The 22,290-nt window shown below is 41.1% G+C and overlaps 1 protein-coding gene across 1 annotated transcript; it reads right to left on the bottom strand.

The window, feature by feature from the left end:
* Positions 1–252: 252 nt before the first annotated feature.
* Positions 253–18,827, bottom strand: TMEM192 (transmembrane protein 192). Its single transcript, XM_063424261.1, has 6 exons — positions 18,648–18,827; positions 14,662–14,808; positions 10,324–10,588; positions 8,223–8,357; positions 4,508–4,610; positions 253–1,871 (listed from the first exon to the last, which is right to left on the bottom strand). The coding sequence occupies exons 1-6, from the start codon at positions 18,693–18,695 to the stop codon at positions 1,748–1,750; spliced, it is 822 nt and encodes a 273-aa protein (XP_063280331.1). The 5' UTR covers positions 18,696–18,827; the 3' UTR covers positions 253–1,747.
* Between the last annotated feature and the right edge of the window lie 3,463 nt (positions 18,828–22,290).

Below are 22,290 nucleotides of genomic sequence, written 5' to 3'. Positions count from 1 at the left end.
GGGGACCCCCCAGGGACCCCCCAAAATTTTAAACAACAACCGAGGAAGGCTGAAGCATGATGGAAAAAAACATTACCCAGAAAGGGGAATAAAACTAAACTTAAAGCTTCAAAACAAGTGCACAGCTATCCTTGTTTGGCTAGTTTTAAGTGCCAACACTGCTGTGAGAACTTCTGCATAACAGAAAAATCTGCACAGATTGCCTGTTGGAACCAGATGTACATGAGCTTGGAAATAACAGAATTCACACTCTTCCTTGGTTGCATTTATTGTGCATGAACTTCACAGTCACATTTTACTGCTTTGCATAGAAATCATATAAATTGACATACACAATCACACCAAAACCTGAGTTCTAAAAATAAATAACTTTATTCCTTACATGTATACTATAAAATTCTGGCTGCATTTTCAAGAAACAACAGCTAAGGAGAACAGTCTAGTGTTGGATAGCAGCAAAACCTCCAATATTTATTGTTTTCCTTTGAATGAGACACACCCCATATTTGTTGCACACTAAACTGTCTAGGTACTTCTGAAGTTGTACCCTAACACCAAAGTAGGATGAATTAATTATTCAACTACAAGACCACTCCTCTTGAGAGTCTTCTTCCCAGTTCTGATTAGTGATCACCCTATCCCCACAGAGGTATTGGCTTCTAAAATAATTCTTTGTCTACATTGGTAGACAAAATAGTACCCAGAACAAAATGTTTCTTTCACAAGCCTTAATTCACCATAAATTAAAACCAAGAATTCTTGTTTCTTCAACTTCTAAAAGACCTTTCTGTCTTCTGCTGTTTTCTACTTCCCCACATACACCATTTCAGCTTTTGAATTGAGATGCTGACTTTTTTAAAGGGCCAAAGTGAAGAACAAGTATGTATACAACAGGCATTTTTGACAGCCTCCTTAAAAGCATTGAACACAAGTTAGTTATCAGATCAATGGAAAAGCTTATGCTCAAGTATATTTGCTTTGTTACTTCAGTTGGCAGAGTAGGAGTCTTGTTATCAACACAAACTCCTAGTAATGGTATAGTCATCAGCCCTGACAATCAGTTTTAAGGATAAAACTCTTAAGAGTTTTAAAGCCACAATTCTGACCAATTGCTTATCATGGCACGGTTTTATACCACAAACTTGTATGTAAAATTTACAGTTTTAGGGCACTCACCACTTTTTTATAATCTTAAATTGGATGCCAAATTTCTCCACTTACCTGACAAAGGAGAAAAGGAGACATCTAGAAAACAAGTATCTGTATTGGACTAATGAAGTACACCACCTCTATCCCTGGAAGCAAAGGCAATCAGTGACAGAGCACGTCTCAGCTTCAGCAGTAGAAACTGCAATACATCCCTTGGAAAGTCATTTTGCTAGAGAAAAAATTTGTATTCCAGAAATATAAAATACTTTGGTAGCCTGAAGCTTAAAGGTTACACAGCAGTACAAAATAATAGCAACAACTGGGCAAAGTTAAACCATTAACTCATGTACAACTTCAATTTATGAAGAATTAAAAATCCTAGAAGCTGCAGAACTTTTTTCCAGATCTGATGATTTGAAGAGAGCCAGAGTGTCCAGTTGTAATAGGTTTATAGTGTAAGCAGGGCTTATCCTTCTAGCTCAACTTCTATTTCAAAACATGAAAGATGATTGAAGAGTCACATCTGTACAAATCAGTCTGGATATTATATTACTTCATGTTCCCCTCCAGAGCTCCAGCAGCAGTTTTCTAAATGCTGTTAAGTTTTGATTTGCTGAGATGTTAACACCAACAGTCTCTTGCTGAGCAGTGCATTGTGTCGCTGAAGATACTCTATTACATCTCCTTGCTTCTCAACTATCTCTTCTAAACTGGAATTTTCCCTTGAAGTAAAAAAAGTAAATATGGGTTTCAGTAAGTGACAACAGCCTTATAACATGTGAAATGTCAGAGCTAATCAACACATACCTAAACAGTTGTTTCCTTTAGTTTCACTTTTGCTGGGATCAACTAATTTTTGAGGGAAGAGCAATCTACAACACCTATATGTCTAACTCTCTTTTGCATGAGAAGGTAGGAAGAGAAAGTTTGGCTGAACTTCATGCCATGCATACACAACTGAGTTACATATTCCCTGGTAGACAGAGTGAGGATCTTACTGTTTAAGAAACCAAGACAGACAATATGCTGGAATTGTAGTAAGAACCATGGAACCTTTCCCACACACATTAGGAAGCTTGATTTGAGCAGGCATAATATTGTTCAGCTGTGGAAGATCATAAGCTGTTCAAGACAGACATCTCTTGATTAACTTGGAGTAGCATACATTATATGCTACTATATACAGCAATATTTGTCACATGCCATGGCAGCATCAGTACCAAAAAGTTGTGTTATTTCAGATCTACAACTATGGGAATACACAAGACAGAGAGTCAAACAGACTTGATTAGCATAGCTAGTTTGATAACCAAGATGCCATGGCAGGAACAAACAGAACTGTGAAAATTACAGGAGATGGGATTACACCTGCTTACGGGAAGAGAGAAGATTCAATCAACTTCTGCAAGCAAAGAATTGTTGTAAAATGCATGAGTTTTCTGTGTGATGTTTAACCTGATTATTGTAGTAAAAATTATTAACCTGTTTGAAATAGTATATAAGCTTTTGGGAAACCTGAGTAAAATCGAATTCTGATCACCGAATCAGTCTTCCCGTCTCTCATCAATCGCCAATATACAACCTTGTGTACAACTACCCTCCCCCCTTAAAATATATCCAGTTTTCAGATACCTCTCATTTTAACTCCAATAGTAACATTGCAACATTTAAATAAAGCTCACTTAATTGAGGAAAAGAAAAAAGTACAGAATTTTGTCAAATTTAATTAGGAATTTTTAAAATACAGCAAGATAAAGTACCAGTGCCTGAGTGTAGTCTAGTCTTTCCTTACATATTATTTCTTCTCAGCTGACTTGGGAATTTGCCCTCTTAGTACACTTGTGAGCATCTTAGTGCTGAGAAAGTTGTTCCTCAGCCTTACAGCATTTTGTAGAGGAACACTGCCCATTTCATAGTTCTTAAAAAGTGCTGAGAAGGATATTGAGTGGAAAAAAGCTTAGGTCCAATTAAAAACCTACTGTAGCTAAACAGAAAAGTAAAGAACACAAGTTTTGTAAACAGAAAACTTGCAACCTTAACCAGTAACGTGCACTACCAACTTAAGGCTCCCGATCAGTAGCTTAGGCTGCAGAGGTCATGATATTCAAAAAACATTCTTATAACAAGGTCAACTGAAGGGCTGACAGGATTCACTTTTCAATAGATGTTAACTCCCAAGGGAAAGAGAGTCAGAGTTGTATAGAGCTAAATTAAAACAATGGTTTTGCAATCAGTTCTCACAGGAAGTTTGCACTCTTTAATCAAAAATAAGCAGTCTTTTCCTCAGCTGGTCATTGTTGCAGACACATTCCCTGGGCATTTGAGAATTTCTCAGAGAAGATGAATGAGAAAGAAATGAGGTCCACCATGCAGTCACCACGGTTTTTATATCAAAATGGAAGTCAGACATGGTATCAAAATTCAAGACAACTCTAAATCCTTCCTGTATCCTGGACATCTACTTCCAAGTTCCATAAAAGCATGTGCATGCTGCATTTGTGATACCAGGGGAAGTCCCAAAGTATTAGTCATCTTTCATTAGTCAACCTTTCATGAAGGCAGCACGTATAGAAGCAAGTCATAGTATATTAGAAAATCTCAATTCTTATACAGAAATCCATGTTACTTTCAATTACTAGTTTTTATTAAATCATACCAGACTGATTTCAGCAACTGGAAAATGTTTGAGCAATTGGCAGGTACACAAAGAACAAACGAAAAATATGTCTCAGTGTCTGGGACAGTTTCAGTTACTGTTGGACAACTTCTACTCTCACTGAGACCTTCCTTACTCCTTAAGTGCCCTCCACACCTTAAAAGCTCCTTCCCAAACTCAAAATGCATTCCAAATCCATTGCTAGAATTTCATGTCCAACTGCTGGCACAGAACAGAGCTACTAAATTTTCTTCTTTGTCTATCAACTGCCCACAATATATTTCCTTCCCTGAAAAAACTAGCTGAAGCAGCTAGGCTTCTGTAGGCCTACTTTAAGTAACAGTGTAAGACAACTCTATCTTTTCTCAAACCCCATATAAAATTAACAAAACCAGATTAAGCACAGTTATTTATATTAAAGACTCACATAACCAGCCATAAATCACCTCCATCCTTATATTGAGGATTTCTGTATCACAGTAAATCATCCTTTACTATGGAGAAAGTACAAGACTGCTGCATCTCATCTATGCATCTAAAATGGGAGGCTTATGCATAGCTCCTTCAGAGCTGTTATTTCCACCTCTGGTTTAGCTGACAGGTTTAAGGTTGCATGCAAGTCTACAGGAAATGATGCAATTCCATTCATGTTACCAATATACCATGGCCGAACACAGCACAAAATGAATACAGGGTTCTTACCCGAATCCAACTTCTGAGATAATGTGACTAGGGTAGGCATACATCTTTTCTTCTTCAGTTATGTCAGGTCTTGGCTTGGCATGATTGAAGTTGCTTATTTTCACTGCAAGAAAGCTTAAAAATCAGTTGGAAAGTGGGGGAAAAAAAAGCTTTAACAACAGCGTCCAAGTTATAAAAATCTGTAATTGCTTTGATTATAAGTCAGTGATAGTTTGGCAAATTGATTTATTCGCTGGTTCACTTCTATTCCCCTCAGTCCTGCTGCTTAAAAGACCTGCATGGGGAAGCTTGAACATACGGCTTAACATCTGCTAAGTTTAATCTGCCACCTAAGAGAGGGTGAAACCTAAGTTACCTTTTACAGGGTTTCAAGATCCAGTCTCCAAGTTCAGGCAAAACTAAGCAACATGCCATAAAAAACATTGTAAGAATTTTTTAAAATTTGTACTGGTAGCTGGTTCCGAACTTCTAGCTCAAGCTCTTCAATAAGTACTAGTTTAACTAGACCAGCTGCAGTGAAACATCAGCTTGTTTGCCTGCTCAGACTAGGGCAGACTTGCTACAGAAAGCCATTGTGAACCTAGCAGTCTTGGCTATCAAACCCAGAAGTCATCCCTGGGCACCTGTGAATAAAGATTCAGGCTAAATTTAACAGATGTAGAATGGGGATGGGTGGGAAAAGTTGTAGGCACCCTCTGCATTATTTCAAAAAGGAAGCTGAAAATATTTAAAGCCATTAAATGTCAGATCCTGATTCAGAGAAAATATCAAAATATCCAGAGTATGCATTCAGGACTCTGCAGTTAGGGCTGCTTGTGAAACAATACATCTAATGCCACAAAAAACATTACAGTACAGCTCTGTGAGAAATCCACAGTACTGCAACAGAGAAGGAGTGTCCTTACAAGTCAGTACTGTGATGGAGTTTATTACAGGCCACCCTGCTAAAACAATGCTAAGACCCTCCAGAGGTTAACTACAAGTTAGGCTCAAAGGTTAGTTATTTCTATGATGGTGTTTCTCTACAAATAAAACCACAAAGCAATGGATCTGGAATTCTCAACATGTGTTGTTTGTGGGAATGTTGGTCTTTTATTCAAGTTATATTAGAAGTATGTGAGAAAGTAATTAAATACATATATTTAGTAAGTCTTTCAAAGCTTTACTCCCTATCCTAGCAGTAAAAAACTTACAATAGTAAGCTGACATTTAGAGCTGTCTGTATCATACTTCATTCCACGCACTTTTACCTCATTTGAACAATTTATATATGTCAAGACTATTATAGGTCAATCACAGCAATTGCTTGTAGATTTCTGAATCTCTGCCTCTGCATCCTACAGCTATATACACACACCGCTGCATGGAGATAATTTTAAGGAAGGCAGTAGTCCTTCACAGGACATTATCTGTCATACAATTCATAAACAGCTCCAACAAGCAAGAGGAAGTATCTAGAATTACAGTTAGGTATTCCTGATTTGTGAGACAGAATTATTTAACAGAAATTATGTCAGGTACATGAACCTTCTACAGTTAAGCATTTATGTCTCATTCTAATAGTTAAATAATTATTTCACTGTGAAGAAACACTATGTAAAGTGGTGCTGCCTTCTCTCCAAAATTAGGAGTAACATGCTAATACAAAAAAGGGTGGGCCAGTAGTTTTAGTGTAAATTTACCTTAGTCTCCCCATTGTTGCTCAGCTGATACTATCTTAGCAGTATCTGCTAAGTGCTTGCCTTGAAGAGGGGAATTCTAAACCTCAGCAGAGGGCTGCCCTTAAAACTATCCCATTAAAGAAGCTTCATGTTTCCACCCAGTCACATACTCTGCTCTGTCTGAGAGAAAAAACTCATCTGGACATCATTATTACTAGAGATTCTCAGGGTATTTTCAAAATCGGCCAAATACATTTGTTTTGCCTCAGTACAGCCTTAATTTGATATTAAAATGCTGAAAAACCTTAAAACCCACCACTACAGATAACACAGACATGCAAGCAGTCTCTCAGCTTACCTCAACAAGCATTAGGATGGAAAACAAGAAAACAAAATTACACTACCCACTGGAAAACGCAACCTAGGGTGACTGGAAGTCTTCCTCATCTTGCAGCAGGTGTAAAGTCACATAAAAACTAACCTTAATTTTGTACACCAAGCTATAGAGAATGAATTTTACATTGACTTGAGGCTGCTCAGCAGATAAGGTAGTTGTTGGTAGAACACATTGCCTGACTCTTTCCTAGCAATGCAACTCTTCCCCTTTGTTCCAGGATTCACTAGACCCTTCTTTAAGCCTCTTTGAGCTAGAAAGCACAACACTGCACCCCACAACTTCCTTGTACATATTGGTCAATGAATCTGAAGGTCATAGGAATTGGCATAATACAAGTCAGGAAACAATACCCTTTTGGTGACAAATAAGCAGAAAAACAGTTTAAGAGTTCTTACAGAAGTACAGGTTCAGACCTTACTACTATGCAGGTCATCTTTCTTGCACTTATCCTTTTTGGTCAAGGTAAGAGTCACACAATGTAGCTCTTTGAGCTCCAGCAGGCCTAAGGGCTAGAAATAGCATTTCTCTGGAATTCCTGACATTCTATTAAAGTTGTACAATTTATCTCTTATTTCCCGAGTTTCCCAGGAAAGTAAGTATGCGTATGCAAAGAAGGGATGATCTCCAGCATTCTTGGAATAGTTTTCTAGGACTGCCATGATTGCATTCCCTCATCACTGCCTTTATTCTTCCAGAGGACAGTCAGTCTACTTGAGCCATGCTGGGCCATTGAGGGGAAAGCCTGACAAGCCTGCAGCATTCAGGCTTCTGCACATTGTAAGACAAAGACACAGTTTAGGGCTGGGACCTTATTTCTTGGTGCATTTTTGATGCTGTTGTAGGAGAGTCAAGAATAGGTTTCATCTCCTAGATGAACAAACTACTTGGCAGTACTTCTCTGTGTGCCATCACATTACTATGAACACACCAAAGCTTTCTTTGAAGCATTTATTTATCAACATTTTAGATAGTTTTGTGAAGTTTAAAGGCAAGTGTTTTATCAAGTCTTCTTAAGTTACACCAAACCTAAAGCAGACAACCTTACAAACCAACAGTGATAGCAAAGCCTCACAGTTTTATAAAGCACTACTGGGTTTGATATGATAACAGATTCCAAAACCCATGCATCTCTTAAATATTCATTAGAAGGAATCTTCCATTTTAGTGTCAAAGAGAAACTGAAGCCTTTGGGGTGGTACCAGGGAAAGAGGAAGAGTCTGGATAAGGCACAATCACACAATCAGGTAGGCAAACCCCACATGTAAATCCCAGAGGCAGGTCTGACTAAGCCAGCCAGCTCTTACTGCTTCACAGCTTGCGATGCATGCATCTGAGAAACACTGATAAACAGGCAAACCTGTTCCTGGGACACTTTTTGAAACAAATAGACATTTATTGCCACTTCACTGGATTAACAGTTTTGAGATAACAAGGAGCTTTCATTTAGCAGCCCTTGGAACCAAATCAAGCCTGACAACCTTTCCCAATTTGTTTTGGATTTGCCTTAGTTCTTCTACAAGCACAGAATCGTTTTGTATTTATAATGGTAGTTAAACTCCTTGGGGTATGCCAAGTGAACTACTGTGAGGGCAAACAAAAGAGTTGAGTACCAGTTATAATGAATGTCACACAAGAAGGCAAAGCTTGCCTCTCTCACCTGTGTAAATCACTAAGCATGTCAGGGAACTAATCATCTCCAGGCTCAGGACTCCCAGGATAAGATACAGGTACACTTTGCTGTGATCAGGAAAGGAATGCTGCACTGACAGAATCAAGAGCAGGGCTGTATTACCTAGAAAACAAATGTTATATTTTACAGATTTACTAATTTTATTAGCTACTAAAAATAAATTAATACTTTCTCATTCCCCATATCTGCATTAGGCTGCAACACTTCAGTAATGCTTTTCCATTTCATACCATACTTGCCCCTTCAGCTCATTTCCTTAACATGCAAGCTTATACCTGCTGGTAGCAAAATGAGGTTTTGTTTCAGTATATGCCTGTAATGGTAGACAATTATGAGTTTTCTTATAGATTCTTCTGACTTAAAAAACAAGAGTGGAAGAAACACATTAGAAATACCTAAAATATGTACATGGGCTTAAACAGGTTCTGGCTTTGTTGATGCTACCCATTTTTTCAATTCCTAAGTGATCACATGAGTCAGCTGAAAATGAAGGAGTATTTACCTTCCAGCAGATTTAAAATATATTTAAATGAGGCTAACAGAGAAAAAAAAAAAAAACCAAAACCAAAAAACAACCACAACAAACTAAACACCTTCCTTTCAAAGCTTACTTGCATAGGCTTCCACTTGCCCAACTATTATCTTAACACTTGAACATTACTGAAAGTTTAATTGAAATGAGTACAATTAGCCAAGGAGAAAAAATACTGAGTTACTGGCCTAAAAATCTTTTCTGATACCGAGCGTGAAGAGTTCTCTTCCTTGACATAAAAGTGTTATAAGTAGTGTCTGGATAAAGAACTAAGTTTATCAAGACCACTAATGTAGCTAGGACCTGTGCAGCTCTCTTTCCTACTGTGTCAGTCTAGTGAAGGAAATATTATCAGGAGTCATTAGCATGGCAGGAAGCTTGCAGTAATGGAAGACTACCTTCTGAACAACAGATGATTAAAATTCTACAGCACACACCTGACTGCATCTGAACATTCACAAATGCCCAGACTTTGTCTAGTAGGGGAGAAGTGGACTCTATCTAAGACTGAAAGCACGGCTCAGTATTGCTGATTATACTGCAACAGACAGAAACAATCCTTTGCATCATTAAGCCTCCTGTAGCCAGCTTTTGTCACTGCACTCCAAACACTACTACATCTTCAGAGCTCTATTAAGTGGCCAGAGCCTGAAGTGTTGCGCATTTATCAAGCTGACTAGCTCTTTTAGGGACTGTGTGGAAAGAAAGCTAGGTTTTTATATAGAACGGGACCATTTCACTTATTAATTCTGGTGAAAAAAAGATCTGCTCCAGGAGGGAGGAGGGATTATAAGAGGCAAAAGTACTGCAAAAGCCATAGCTCTGCCCTTTTCCACTGCTATTTGTGGGGAAAATCCCCTTAAATTAGATGGATTTCAGATTTGAAAGTGGTTTGTAGAAAAGCTTCACCAGTTAATTGCACCAACCCTTTACAGCTAAACTTGCCAGAGATGTAACTTAAAATACAGTTAAATCACTCCTATTAACCAACTTTTGCCCACAGAAAGTAGAAAAATGCAGTCAGATACAGAGTTGAAAGTTATAGATCCTCAGCAAAGGTCAGAAAATTGGTTATTTCACTGAATTCAGACAGCTGTTGGGCAACAAGCAATTCATCTGTTTCTATGTGGATTGCTGAGCTTGAAAGGAGAAGAGCAGCATATTTCCTGGAAGGACTAGCAGTGTTACTACATATCCAACCAGACAAATGAATATGCAAATCAAGATCACTAGCAGTCAAACACAGACCTTGCTGACTGAATATTTCATGGCTGAAAAAATGCTAACAACTGAATGTTTTACTCAGCCTCACAGTTGTGAGCATTTTTGCACTACAAACAGTTCCTTACAACCTGCATCTGGCAGACCAGAAAGATCAGTACAGAGGTTCATCTGACTAAAGTATAATTTTTAAGTGCTCACAGGCAGGTTTGTAAAAGTTCATAATTTATAATACACAATTATATATAAAGTGCTCAGTCTTTTACTGTGTCACAGTTTAAAGCTTTAGATGGAAAAAACCCAAGTTGACTTCACCTGTGGCATGTATCAGCAGTGGAAGCCTTTTCAGATGCCTTGTTGATCGGTATATGGAGAAGTAACCTCTTCTTCTAACTCTGCTGTGGTGGTGCTGGACATATCGTTCAAAAAGGACATGCAGAACCCACAGAACTACTTTTGCAATTATTATGACAGTCTGCACTTTAAGTGGGTGAGTGTAGTTTCCAGGGCACTTATCTTGGTTTGGATTGGGGTAAGAACAAAACATAGCTGCTAAAAATACTAGAACAACAAAAGCAACCTGGAAGAGAAAGGAAGAGAGAAAAATCATTAGTCAACATTTATCTATATATATGAAAAAGAACCTGAAACACAAAACCAGGATTATGTAGTTAATTCATTATGCATTACTTTCTGAATTGATTTTATTAGAGTTGAGGTAACATTTAAAATATTAGATACTTGCTACAACCACTACATGTCACTCTGGGAACACAGAGATGACTGAAATTGCTAAGTAGTAAGACAGACTTCCAGGAAGGTAACCAGTCTCCAGCAGAATAGAACTGGTAATTGTGACCCTTCCCAGAATTTCTACTAAATCAATTTCACCATTCCTCGAGTCTTCATAGTGAATTTATTTCATTTCTGGACCCTCCTTACTATGCCTTTTTACTTTAAGGAAAACTTGATTTATGCTCCTATAAAAGAGAAATCACATCTTTTAAAACTCATTCAATTACACTTAATGCTGCTCTGTGGAACAGGCTCTTATCTTAATGGTACAGTCTATGTTTCCTTAAATTGACATTTCCTAAGTGAAAATCAATGCTTTCCTACAGCCACTAAAGACCATCTCCAGGTTGACATTAGAAAAGTGAATCATCATAGTAACTTAAAGGGAATTATTAACACTAGGTAGGCATCTTTGCCAATTGGTAATCATTCTTTAGTATATTTACCATCAGAATTTCCATGTTACCTTATTAATTTTGTCAGAAAAAACAGACAGATTGTCAGTCAGATTGCATATATAGTCAGATTGTATATTTACTTATCCTTTCAGACTACTGCCATTATGCCATAACTTCCTGTCTTCTAGACTCCCCTCCAAATTTTCAGCATCCGCAGTGAGCATCAGCAATCTTTTGGCCAATTAGAAAGCAATTACCTGTGGTATATTGCATATTACCTGTGGTATATTGCATATTACCTGTGGTATATGTATACACACAGGGCTTTCATAATATTTACAGAGTTTTGTCACAGAAAATATTTTCTCTACTGTGTTCAGTGAACAAGAACAATATTATAGTTCCTCATGCTAGTTCATTCTACAGAACAGGAATATTTTTAAAACAGAACTGTAAAGAAATACAACTCCCATCAAAACAGAAATAAATGGAGAGCTACTAATACACAAAACATTAAAAAATCAATTAGTTTTAAGTCTACAAATGAGTTCTAATACACTTAGCTTAAAAAAAAGGTGTCAGGTGTTCTGCACGTCATAACTGACAGAAACACCACATCACAACTGAAGACAGAAGAAAGTACCCAATTTTCATTTGCTGCCTTTGTTTCCATACTTAGTTCTATGAGTATTTAAGTATTTAAGATCCCACCATCCCCTTTCCACCCTCTTGAATTTATATTCCCTATTTTTGTACTTTCTCAAGCAACACAGAATTAATTTCTTTACAGAAATTAACTTTTCAGACCCACTTAATAAATCTTGAGACAAACTGCCCTTAGCTTGCTCTGGTTGTGACCAGAGTTAGGTAATTGGGGAGAGAGCAAGAAAGGGGAATAATTTTCAAACAATTGTCAATACCTAAAAAAGACATTAGAGAGGACAGATAGGATAGAAGGTGGAGGGAAAGAAACCCAAACCAAAATAGGAGTGTACCCCACATTACCCATAAAACCATAACTTCAAATACAAATTAAATACCATATTGTCTTGAGATAGGTTAAGTTGCTAGATTAAGTAGTGATATCAGAGGAAAGTTTATAATTTTTTTTAATCTATTATTTTACCACCTCTTTCTTACAAAGCTAAGAATAATTCAACTATTTATTTGATCTGTTTACTGTTTGGTTTGCCATTTTACAATAGTGATACAATTAATTCTACTCCTTCCAGGTGTTAGGAACGCATTTCAGTACAGAAAATGGCTATATTAAACTGACGCAAGCAGGAATGACCTAGCATTGCATTTCTACTAAACTACTACAGCAGTGTATACAAGAGGAAACAGGAAGCTGGCATTTAGAGTGGTATTTATTAAATATGTTTTTCTTGCATTGTTGGGCGGTTGCATAATAGCTGTTTCACCCCCCACATATTTTTATATACAAAAAGTCATTCTTATAAAGAGTAGTATTTAAGTTCCATTTTGTGTATATGCACACACTGAGAGGATTAAGGAAAGACAGGATTAATATAAAGAAATTATTTCTAGCCTGTACACTTCACATTGCTCTCCAGCCTCCTGATGGGAAGCCTTCAGAAAAGCAAGGCTTGGCAAAAGGAAAGGCACTCAAAAACCCAGTCCCACCACAGTCCAGCATACCCACTTTCCAGAATTGCATGTAACTTGGCAGCTGCACCACAGCAGCTGTTTTGCTACCTAACTCCATTTCTTGGCACATGGAAGTGGAGAAGAAATACTCCAAGCTACAAATGGCTTTAGAGATGCATTACAGCTCTACTGCATAATACTATGATGGCTTAACTTCTCCAGGACATTTACCCCTTTGGCAGGCTGTGCATCAGAAGCTAACCTGGCCTCTCTCCACATTCCACAAGATTAATGCACATTTGCAGAAGCACAAGGGAAGGAAATCCAATGAGCTTGTTTTCCACACTATCTTTTCAGTGAGAGAGACAGTGCCACTCAAGGTAGCAATTATAATGCTGCTTTGCCAACAGAAAAGGATACTTCTCCATTTTGCTCCAAGGACCAACTGGTCACTAGAAGCAGGTTCAGCAATAGCAACGAGACAACCCATGAAAACGTGTGCTGGCAGATGCCACAAAAGTTTTCCCATTTCACCTACCCACACTTCTCTCCATTTGCAGGAGAGAAGAAATGGTGGGAGGAGAATAGGCAGCAGTTTTCTAGGATCTGGGTGACTGACATTTGGCTGCATCAGTTATGATAGTAGATAGCAAAGTCCCAAGGCTTGGCAGAAAAATAGTCACTGCTCTATTAGCAATAGCAGACTTCAAGTGCCTTCTGTAAGGGAATGGCACAGAGTTCTTCTGGTAGGGGAAGGAAATAAGGCTGGATACACGGTTTCCATTGGGAAATTTGGGAGCCTACTCAGCAGAACAGCAGAGCTCTTAAGTCTACTTGACAGCCAGAAGGGCATTTCTTGATACTACTACAAGGCCCACAAAACACCTACTCCTGAAGTTAGAAGGCTAAAGCACATTGAACAACTTTATGCAGCTGCCCAAAGAAAGACCTTAGAGGTTGGTATGTGCTTTTAAAGCCCTGGCAAAGAGCATGTGTTCAAGAGCACTGGGCACTGCATTTTTTGTTTGAGATCAAATGAAGCTCTAAAACAGCTCATGTCACTGGTACTACAGAATCATAGAATCTAGGTTGGAAAAGATCCTTAAGATCACTAAGTCCATCCTTCACTTAACACTATCATGTCCACAACTAACCCATGTCCCTAAACAACATGAAAGTGTCATTTCAGTCAGATCTTAGAGCTCTTCAGCCCTCCTTCTTCATATCTGGTTGCCACATAAAAGCAACAAGAAGCTTCTTCAGCTTATCAAGGAAAAACTCATTACTAGGCAGGACTCTCTGCTTCTGTCTACCAGTTCCCATAAATGCCTAGATATTGTTCAGTATTTGTCCTTCTTGTTCTTAACCTCCAGAAGTGAGAGCAGGAAGTAACATTTGGATTAATTTCTCTCTCCATCCACTACCATGCAACACCCCCTAAGCATGTCCAGTTTTACTTGTTTAGTTACCTTCTCTCTGAAATTAGGCTTGCTCTCAGAATGCACAGCACCAAAATTACCTCAGGCCTCTGTAACTAGTATAGCACTTCCATGGCAATAATATTATTTTAAAAGCACATTTCCAACAGCACAGAAGAACTACTATTTAAAATACTCTTCCTCCTAACAAGATGCGTCACAGCGCCAACAACCAGAATGAGAAGGCAGCAAGTATTTGATAGCGTATACACCATCAGGATTTATTGGCAAAGGGGACCTCATTGGTTTGAAAGGACAGCCAGAATATGCAATTCATATCATCAGAACTCTGTCACATGAACAGTAGATTCTGAAGGATTCAGAAGAGAGCTAGCAAATTTTCTTAGGGAAATCATGGTTCTTAAACTTACATGTATTAGCAACAGGAAATTGGCAAGGAGAACTGCTGGGATAGCATGAAATCTTGGCCTCAGCTGGGAATGCAATGTATGAGATGAAATGAGTGGTGCATCCAGTAGAGGATCATCTTCCAAACTCTGTGTTATTTCCAAGGAACTCTGGAACAGGAGAGGGCAAACAACAGCAACAGGTAAGCTCTAAAAGTAAAGTACAAAGGTTTAGGAATTTTCTGTTAGCAAATCAAGCCTTGAGGGGGGAAAAACCCCACTGGGTTAGTATCTTGAGAAAGTTCTTAAACTCTAGGTAAACTCTCATCATATCTTTATGAGATAACTCAGTCTCTGATGAATACAACACTAATCTACTTCGTAGTACCACACTGAGCCTTCAGGAACTTCAGTCTTTAAAACGTATTACAAGTATCTGAGCTTCAACCCTGAGAGATGTCAGAAGCATCAGTATTTTTATGGGAAAAAGTGACAAAGTCTCTCTCACATGCTTTTTACAGGTACTGCAAAACTCTTTGTTGCTCTTATTTTTGTCCAATTACAGTTGGAAGCAACAACAAAGCTGCAGTGTAACTAACAATTTTGGGTATTCAGCCTCTGATACTGCTGACATGTCAAAACAGCTGTAGCAGTAACTAGAGCTGAACTCAGGCAGGAAAGAAACAGCAGTTCACAGAGCGAAGAAGATGCTACCAAGTGCTGAGCAAGACAATCTCTGCCAACACTAGAGAGAAGGCAGCATGCCCTAATCATGTTGGAGCCAAGTATTAGGTCTTGGACTTCACATTCAGCTCAAATGTAGTGTCTCTCACTAAGTAGAAGATAAAACTAAGTATGGGTGAAGGGAAAAACCTTTGACAAGGAACTTGCCCCACAGCTGTGCATCCCTGCTCCTTTCAGGCCAGGACAAGGTCATTTAATACAGATTAAGTAGAACATACACAGGCACTATGATGACCAAAACTGCTACATTTTCTCTCTTAGCATTCTGTTACATCCCTTGCCTCAGAAGATAAAGCAACTCAAGATTTCCACTCAAGGTTTGACTGCTCTTCTCCTTCGTGATACCAACCACAGCCCAGAACAACAAGACAAGGGCAGACCCCATCCCACTCCAGACTTCCGACTATTCAGACATGCCAGGGTTCACCAGGCCATTTACTGTTTTATAAACTGAGGACTTCTCTTTGCCATGAGAGAAAGCAGCATAAGCCTCAAGACAAATAAGGCATGCCATTCCAGACACCAGCACAGGAAGAGAGGGGTTGGGTCTAGGTTTATACTTCACATCAATGAGGACAATGTAGATTGTCTCCCCAGTGTTATTTCACCTGCAGACAACTGCCTACAGTGAAGGAAATAGTCATCAAGGGTTATTTCAGTCAACAACCAGTTTTATTTTAGAACCGTGAACTCTACACTTGCCCTACCACAGAAGAGTGTGAACAGACCACCCTTGTTGCAGCCATGAGGCCTGAGAAGCCTCTCTGGTGGTCAGTTGCCTAAAGGCAAAGAAATGCCTAGTCATGGTGACTGGACCAAATAACCCCTCTCCTGCTCTCAAACCCTCTCTTATCTCTATGTAAGACAATAGGTCACTTTCTACCCCGACTCATACCATTGGACCATTTCTCAAAACCTTGGTACCCTATAAAAACCCCACTTTTGCCCAGTTCAGTAGAAGAGCTGTCCCTGAAATCCTTCGCAGAGGATGCCAATAAAGACTCATCTGTGGAACTTCATACATCACTTCTCTCTCTCCCTGTGTCTGCCGAGGCACTTAGCAAGCTTATGAGCTGCAAATCACTAAGAGCAGATACGGCAAAGAGCTGAAATCACTGATAGCTGAGCTGCTACGAATTTTCTGTGCCTGGGAGCTTCGCCTGAGGTACTTGGACAGGAGGTACTTAGTGGTACCCTCTATCCAGGAACACCTACGGCAGCTGGGATCGGACTGAAGCTCCAGGAAGGATAAACACCCTCAGATATTTGATATCTTTTAATTAGCCCAGTTGATAGTGGAGAGTTAAAAAATAATAATTTCTGTTTAAGCTAACTGTGGGTGGTGGGGGGAAGGTAGAAGACGTACAACTTTAACTTGACGCAGCCTGGCCTTGGAACGCGTGTCAGCTTTCTGCAACCAGCTTCATACTATTGTTTTAATTGAATCAAGTGTGACTCCAGCCCAGGAGATAATTGAGAAGCTTTGTTTTAACCAAATCAAATATAACTCAGGGTAAAGCATAGGTATGATTTAAGACAGTAACTAAGAAATAGGAGAATCAGTATCTAGGGGTGGAGGTTAGTTAACATATGTATAACTTAAAACTATAAAAATCACAAATCAACTCTGCATTCTTGGGCACAAGATTTGGGCATTCCATGCCCCTTGTGTCCCGCGCGCTCAAATAAAGAACTGCATATGATCGCCTTCATGTGGTTATATGTTTTCCTACACTAACACAGTCTTCGACTGTAAATGACCCTTACTGAAATACCTGCCTGGTAAGATGACCTTTTACTGCACACCTAAATGTTTACAAATGGCACTCGTCTTATGGCACTGATACAAAATTCAGAAGCTTGATAGCAAAGATGCCCTCTCTCCCTCCTTTGCCTGTTTTCACAGGCCAGGTGTAATTTTAAGCTCTGAAAGCAAGGACCAACACTCCAGCAGCTAAGGCATCTTGCCTTATTCTTTAGATTACACATCAGTAAAAAATACATTACTATGCAGGTGGAGAGACACTCGAATAGGTTGCCCAGTGAAGCTACAGATGCCCCATTCCTGGAAGTGTTCAAGGCCAAGTTGGCTGGGGTTTTGAGCTAGCTGGTCTAGTGGAAAGTGTTCCTGCCCATGGCAGGGGGGGTTGGAAACAGATCTTTAAAGAACCTTCAAACCATTCTGTGATCACAGAATCAATAGCGGGGTTAACAGCTCATCTCCCACAAATACAGCAATTCTCCTTAGGACAATATCCTCTGTCTCATGGGAACAAACGATTCACCCTTTCTGCAATACCATGAGGGATCAGGGCACTCCTTCACAGATAAAGCTTTATCAGAGGTTTTATCATGCTACTTTCTCACAAGACTGGCTACAGTCCATCTTTGCATCCTAAAATACAGCTAGTATTAGGAAGCACTAGATGACATAATCTCTTCAAATAGATTTTATTAGAGACAACATGGAGAGGAGGAGAAGTATGGGATATGATGATCCCATGCAGTCAATCTGACAAAAAGAAAATCCAGTAAGTGTCCTTCCTAACTGGAGCAAACATTGGCTTCATTTCATTAAGGTGAGCCAAAACCACAGCTGTCAAAAGCCAAAATGCCTTAAATCCAGACTTGCTTGGCACTGTTGCTGAGCACAGGTTAAAGCTCTTGGCTCCCTGATCCACTTCCAGCATGTGACTGCTTCCACAGCAGCTCATCGCCAGAAGGGGGAGGGCAGGCAGGAACAAGCCACAGCCAGCAAGCCTTGCCCACGCAGGCTTCCAGCTGGGGCGGGGAGAAACATTCAAACAAAGACAAAAACGCCGTTCTCATGCCAGCGAACAGCACATAATCCAGAGATGGCACAGACAGGACCCGCCTGTGGAAAAATAACCCAGAAAACCTGAAGGAGCCACACGAGCAGCCCCGATTACAGGCTAATAATCTCGATTAAAAACAAGCCCAGGTCCACATGCCTTGGGGATATTTCAAGTCCGGCTGAGGAGGGGCAGCGCGGGGAGCGAGGGGCCTGGCGGCCTCCTCGCTTCGGAGAGGGCCGCTGGGGAGGCGCCTCGGCCGGCGGCGCTCCCGGAAGAAGCAGATAAAGCCTCGGGCGCCCAGGACGGAAAACAGCCAGGAAGAGGAGGAAGGAAGAGACGGCACGGAACACGAGGCGCTCGCCCGGCGGCGCCCACCCTCAACGGCGGCTCGGACGCTCACCCGGGCGGGGTCCCCGCGGCCACAGCCCCGCTCCCGCCCGCCGCGCTCACGTTGTCCAGGTCCTGCCGCCGCCTCCCCGCCGTCAGCGTCAGCGCCATCGCCGCCTCCCGCCACAGCCGCCCCCGCGGCGTTTAATGGGTGCCCCCGGCGCGGCCCTGCCGCCACGGGCTGGCCACGGGCTGGCCACGGGCTGGCCACGGGCTGGCCACGGGCTGGCCACGGGCTGGCCACGGGCTGGCCACGGGCTGGCCACGGGCTGGCCACGGGCTGGCCACGGGCTGGCCACGGGCTGGCCACGGGCTGGCCACGCCCCTCAAGCAGCGTCCCCGGCCGCCATTGGGCCCGCACCGCCCCAGCACCGCCCCGGGGCGCGGCCCTGCCGGCGGAGGGGCCTCGGCCGGGGCTGGGCCCGAGTCACACCGAGCTCCCGTCTCGCCGCCCCGCACAGAACCGTGGCCCCCAGCCCGCCCTGCGAGGCCGCGCTGTCCCGTGGCCCCGCTGTCCCGTGGCCGCGCTGTCCCGTGGCCGCGCTCGGTGCAGTTCTCCTGGCAGCCCGCGACTGAATTCAAAACGGAGGCCGCTTAGAGCAGGCTCCGGGCTGGTGTCCCTGGGGGACCGTGGCTGGGGAGGCAGCACAAGGAGGGGAAAGTACCCCAGTAGAAGATGTGAGACACTAATTTTGAAGCTTTGAGAAAAGCTAAGGTTACAGTTAACAGTAGATGTTGTTGATTTAGCTGAAATGAATACATAAGCTTTGCTGAAATCAGTTAAAAGTTAGAGGATGGTTAAAAGAAACCGGATTTAAGATAAGCTACCCCAGATTTAATAACTCATTGCATGTCAAACAGAGAAACTAATCAATACAACACCAGACCTCCTGTTTCCAGAAACCCACTGAAATAGTCCTGGAAAACAGGAAACAGGGAGTTCTACCATCCATCAATCACATCTGCATTGAAAAGGTTGAAAGTTTAGAACGAGGAAGACTCGTTTTACTTCCTCCTTTTGGTGACCACTCCTCACAAAAGGACCACCGACCCATTTCAGGGAAAAAACTACGCATGCTTAATAGCCTTTTTGTCAATTAGCATACGAAGCGGAGAAGAGGAAGTGACAGGGGTATGAATATGCATTTGTATTTTGTGTATTCAACATTTTTGTAAATAAAAGGCTTTGTAATTATCTGTGATCTTTGCAGTGCGCATTATGGAGCTATCCCACGCGCTGCCCGGCGTCGCAATAAACATACACTTTCTAACTTTAACTGTTAGAGAGTATTTTGTCCGTCACAGTTGAATATTGATATTAGATCGATATTCATATTTTAATAAATCAGATGGTTGGCCAAAGTGTGGGGTAAAGGCAGCATAGAGTTGGTGTCAGCTTGCAGTGCAGAGTATTTTCGCACCTCCAGTTGGTCTTGCACGGACTTCTTGAGGAAAGGATGAAGTCTCTCCAGCTAGTGACCGTTTACAGTAGATCTGGTTGCCCCTTCAGATCACGAAAATTTTTCTGGCCCTGTTGTATATTTTGGGAAGGAACATGTTTTCTTGAAAACGTGTGCTTGGTAATTTCATTTTCTTACCCTTTTTGATCACACTGAGACACACTGTGGCCACTCAGTGTCCAGACTACTCCCTTATGGATCTCTGTCTTATTGACATTGACAGCCTTGTGTATTCTGGATACTCTTCAACCACTTAGTCGTGCTTAGTTATTTGGTAATTTTTGTTAGCCTCTCTGACAGTTTTCAGCTATAACCTCTGAAATGAGAAGGATCTGAACGTGTTCAAACACATGCAAAGTATGAATTTCCAAAGCATCATATTTATTATCTGTTGTGTGCTCTGTTCATCTGCTAATGTTTCCTAACGTTCTGTTTGTTCTACACGATCATCCCTTAACCTTCAGCTAATGCTAGTGAGGACTCTGAAAGAGAATCAAAGCTGTAACGGGGGTCTGAAAGACCAGTAAGGTGGTATCCTCTCCACATTGTTATGAACAAGTTTCCCAGTTGAGAGGGGCTGGGCTGCCCCTGTCCTGGCCCCGTAGCGGGACGGTCGCCCGGTCCCCCCCGGGGGAAAGCGCAGAGCATGCATTGGCATGTTAAAAGAGCTCTGGGAGTGCAGCCCCCCCTCCTCCCAGTTTGTGCCATCGCCCAGCCTTTTGGAGGAATGGGGGTTTTTCCTGTTTAACCCCCACACCCCAGCCAGTTTGAGTAAGGAGGGAAGATGCCCTGAAGAAAGGTTGCCTGGCAACACTTTCCTACCTCATTAAAAAGTGAAAAGGAGCGGCTCTGGCCTTGATTGCCTGGTTATTGTTCTTTGTAACTACCTCCTTCAGCAAGAATACCTCTGCTGCGACCAAGACCAATGCATATGCATTTGTATATGCAAATAAAACTGCCCTGGTGGATCCTGGGAGGGTTTTTTAGGGAAACTGCACCCCAAGACAAAAAGCTAGATGTGTCAGAGGAGAATTAGATAGTGCCCTAGCCAAGCAAGGAGTAGATGCACTCCCTAGCTTAGTTTGAAGATTCACCATGACCTATGAGGAGTCTGAATGGAATGGGAACCAGCCAGCTTAAGCGACACAGGCAGACAACGGGAAACTCTTGAAGTTTTTCCCTGAGGGCAAAGAGCTGACTCTGTACTCCAGTGACAGACTGCCACTGCTCTGCCTTCTGATAGTTGACCAGAGAGAACTCCTAGCTGTTCCTATGGGAACAAGGACTCAGCATCTACTGTTTGCAGTGGAATGATGAGCTGGGACAGCACCTGCTCCTTCGGATGGCTGCAGCAGGATGGAAAACTCTGATCAGACTCTGCAATCCTGCTGATGACTTTAATCATGAGCTGATCACTTTAATAAAGAGCTGAATATTAATAAAGGCATATGCCCTGTTCTTTTCAAGGTTGTAATTTTTCTAGATGTACTATTTAAGAGAAGCCAGGACTGTCACCCTGAACAGCTGCAGTGGCTCTCTCTTGAAAGCGTATTGAAGGGGTGAAAACTGCTCTTGAGGTATGAGCTTCTTCAGAGAATTTCCAAGTATATTATCTCAGTTTCTGTGACTTTTCCTGTCTATCTTTTTCTAGAAAAAATACTAAACTGAAACCTCCCACCCAGAGCATTTACATTCATCACTTGCATTCATTTGTTCTTGTTTAATACAGATACACACTTTTAATGAACTGGAAAACTATCTTAAATTAAAAAGAAGCCTTAAACTTGCTGGTTTGACACAGATAAAGTCCAGCTCCTGTGATAAGAGCCTGCTCTGTTCCAGTTTCTCAGCCTAAATGTTGCTTTTTCCTCCTCCTCCTTATTGTGCTTCCTCTTATTTTTCATTCCTGACAAGATCCTACTGATCAGCAAGATGACAACAAAAGTTTTCATTGACAGTGAAGTGAAGCCACAATCTGCGCACGTATATGCAGTGTGTGGGGGACATGCCAAGGCAAGTTTTTAAGATAAAATTAAAAGAACAAATTCTTTTATCTGTAATTTAACTGTAATTTTAAAATCCTAAAGTCCCGGTAAGTTTACAATTATTAGTACTCATTTGAATAGCTATAATTTTATATATGATTGTAAACCTTGTTTCTATTGAATGGAAAATGAAGAGTTCTCAATGGATTACTTAAGAGAAGAGTAAGAGGAAAAAACTACAAATTTAATTATTTGAAGCGC

The sequence above is a fragment of the Prinia subflava genome (assembly GCF_021018805.1).
Source record: "Prinia subflava isolate CZ2003 ecotype Zambia chromosome W unlocalized genomic scaffold, Cam_Psub_1.2 scaffold_2cwr_NEW, whole genome shotgun sequence".
Classification (NCBI taxonomy): domain Eukaryota; kingdom Metazoa; phylum Chordata; class Aves; order Passeriformes; family Cisticolidae; genus Prinia; species Prinia subflava.
This window is presented reverse-complemented; position numbering and strand designations above follow the sequence as displayed.

Bases quoted from the DNA above. Each gene is read 5' to 3' on its own strand.
- TMEM192 (XM_063424261.1), bottom strand. From the start codon at position 18,695: ATGGCGCTGACGCTGACGGCGGGGAGGCGGCGGCAGGACCTGGACAAC. The intron at 8,358-10,323 runs GTGAAGTCAACT...TTTGTTTTCTAG, and splicing joins ACTGCTGATACATGCCACAG to GTAATACAGCCCTGCTCTTG. The intron at 4,611-8,222 runs GTGAGAGAGGCA...GCTTTCTTGCAG, and splicing joins ATGCTTAGTGATTTACACAG to TGAAAATAAGCAACTTCAAT.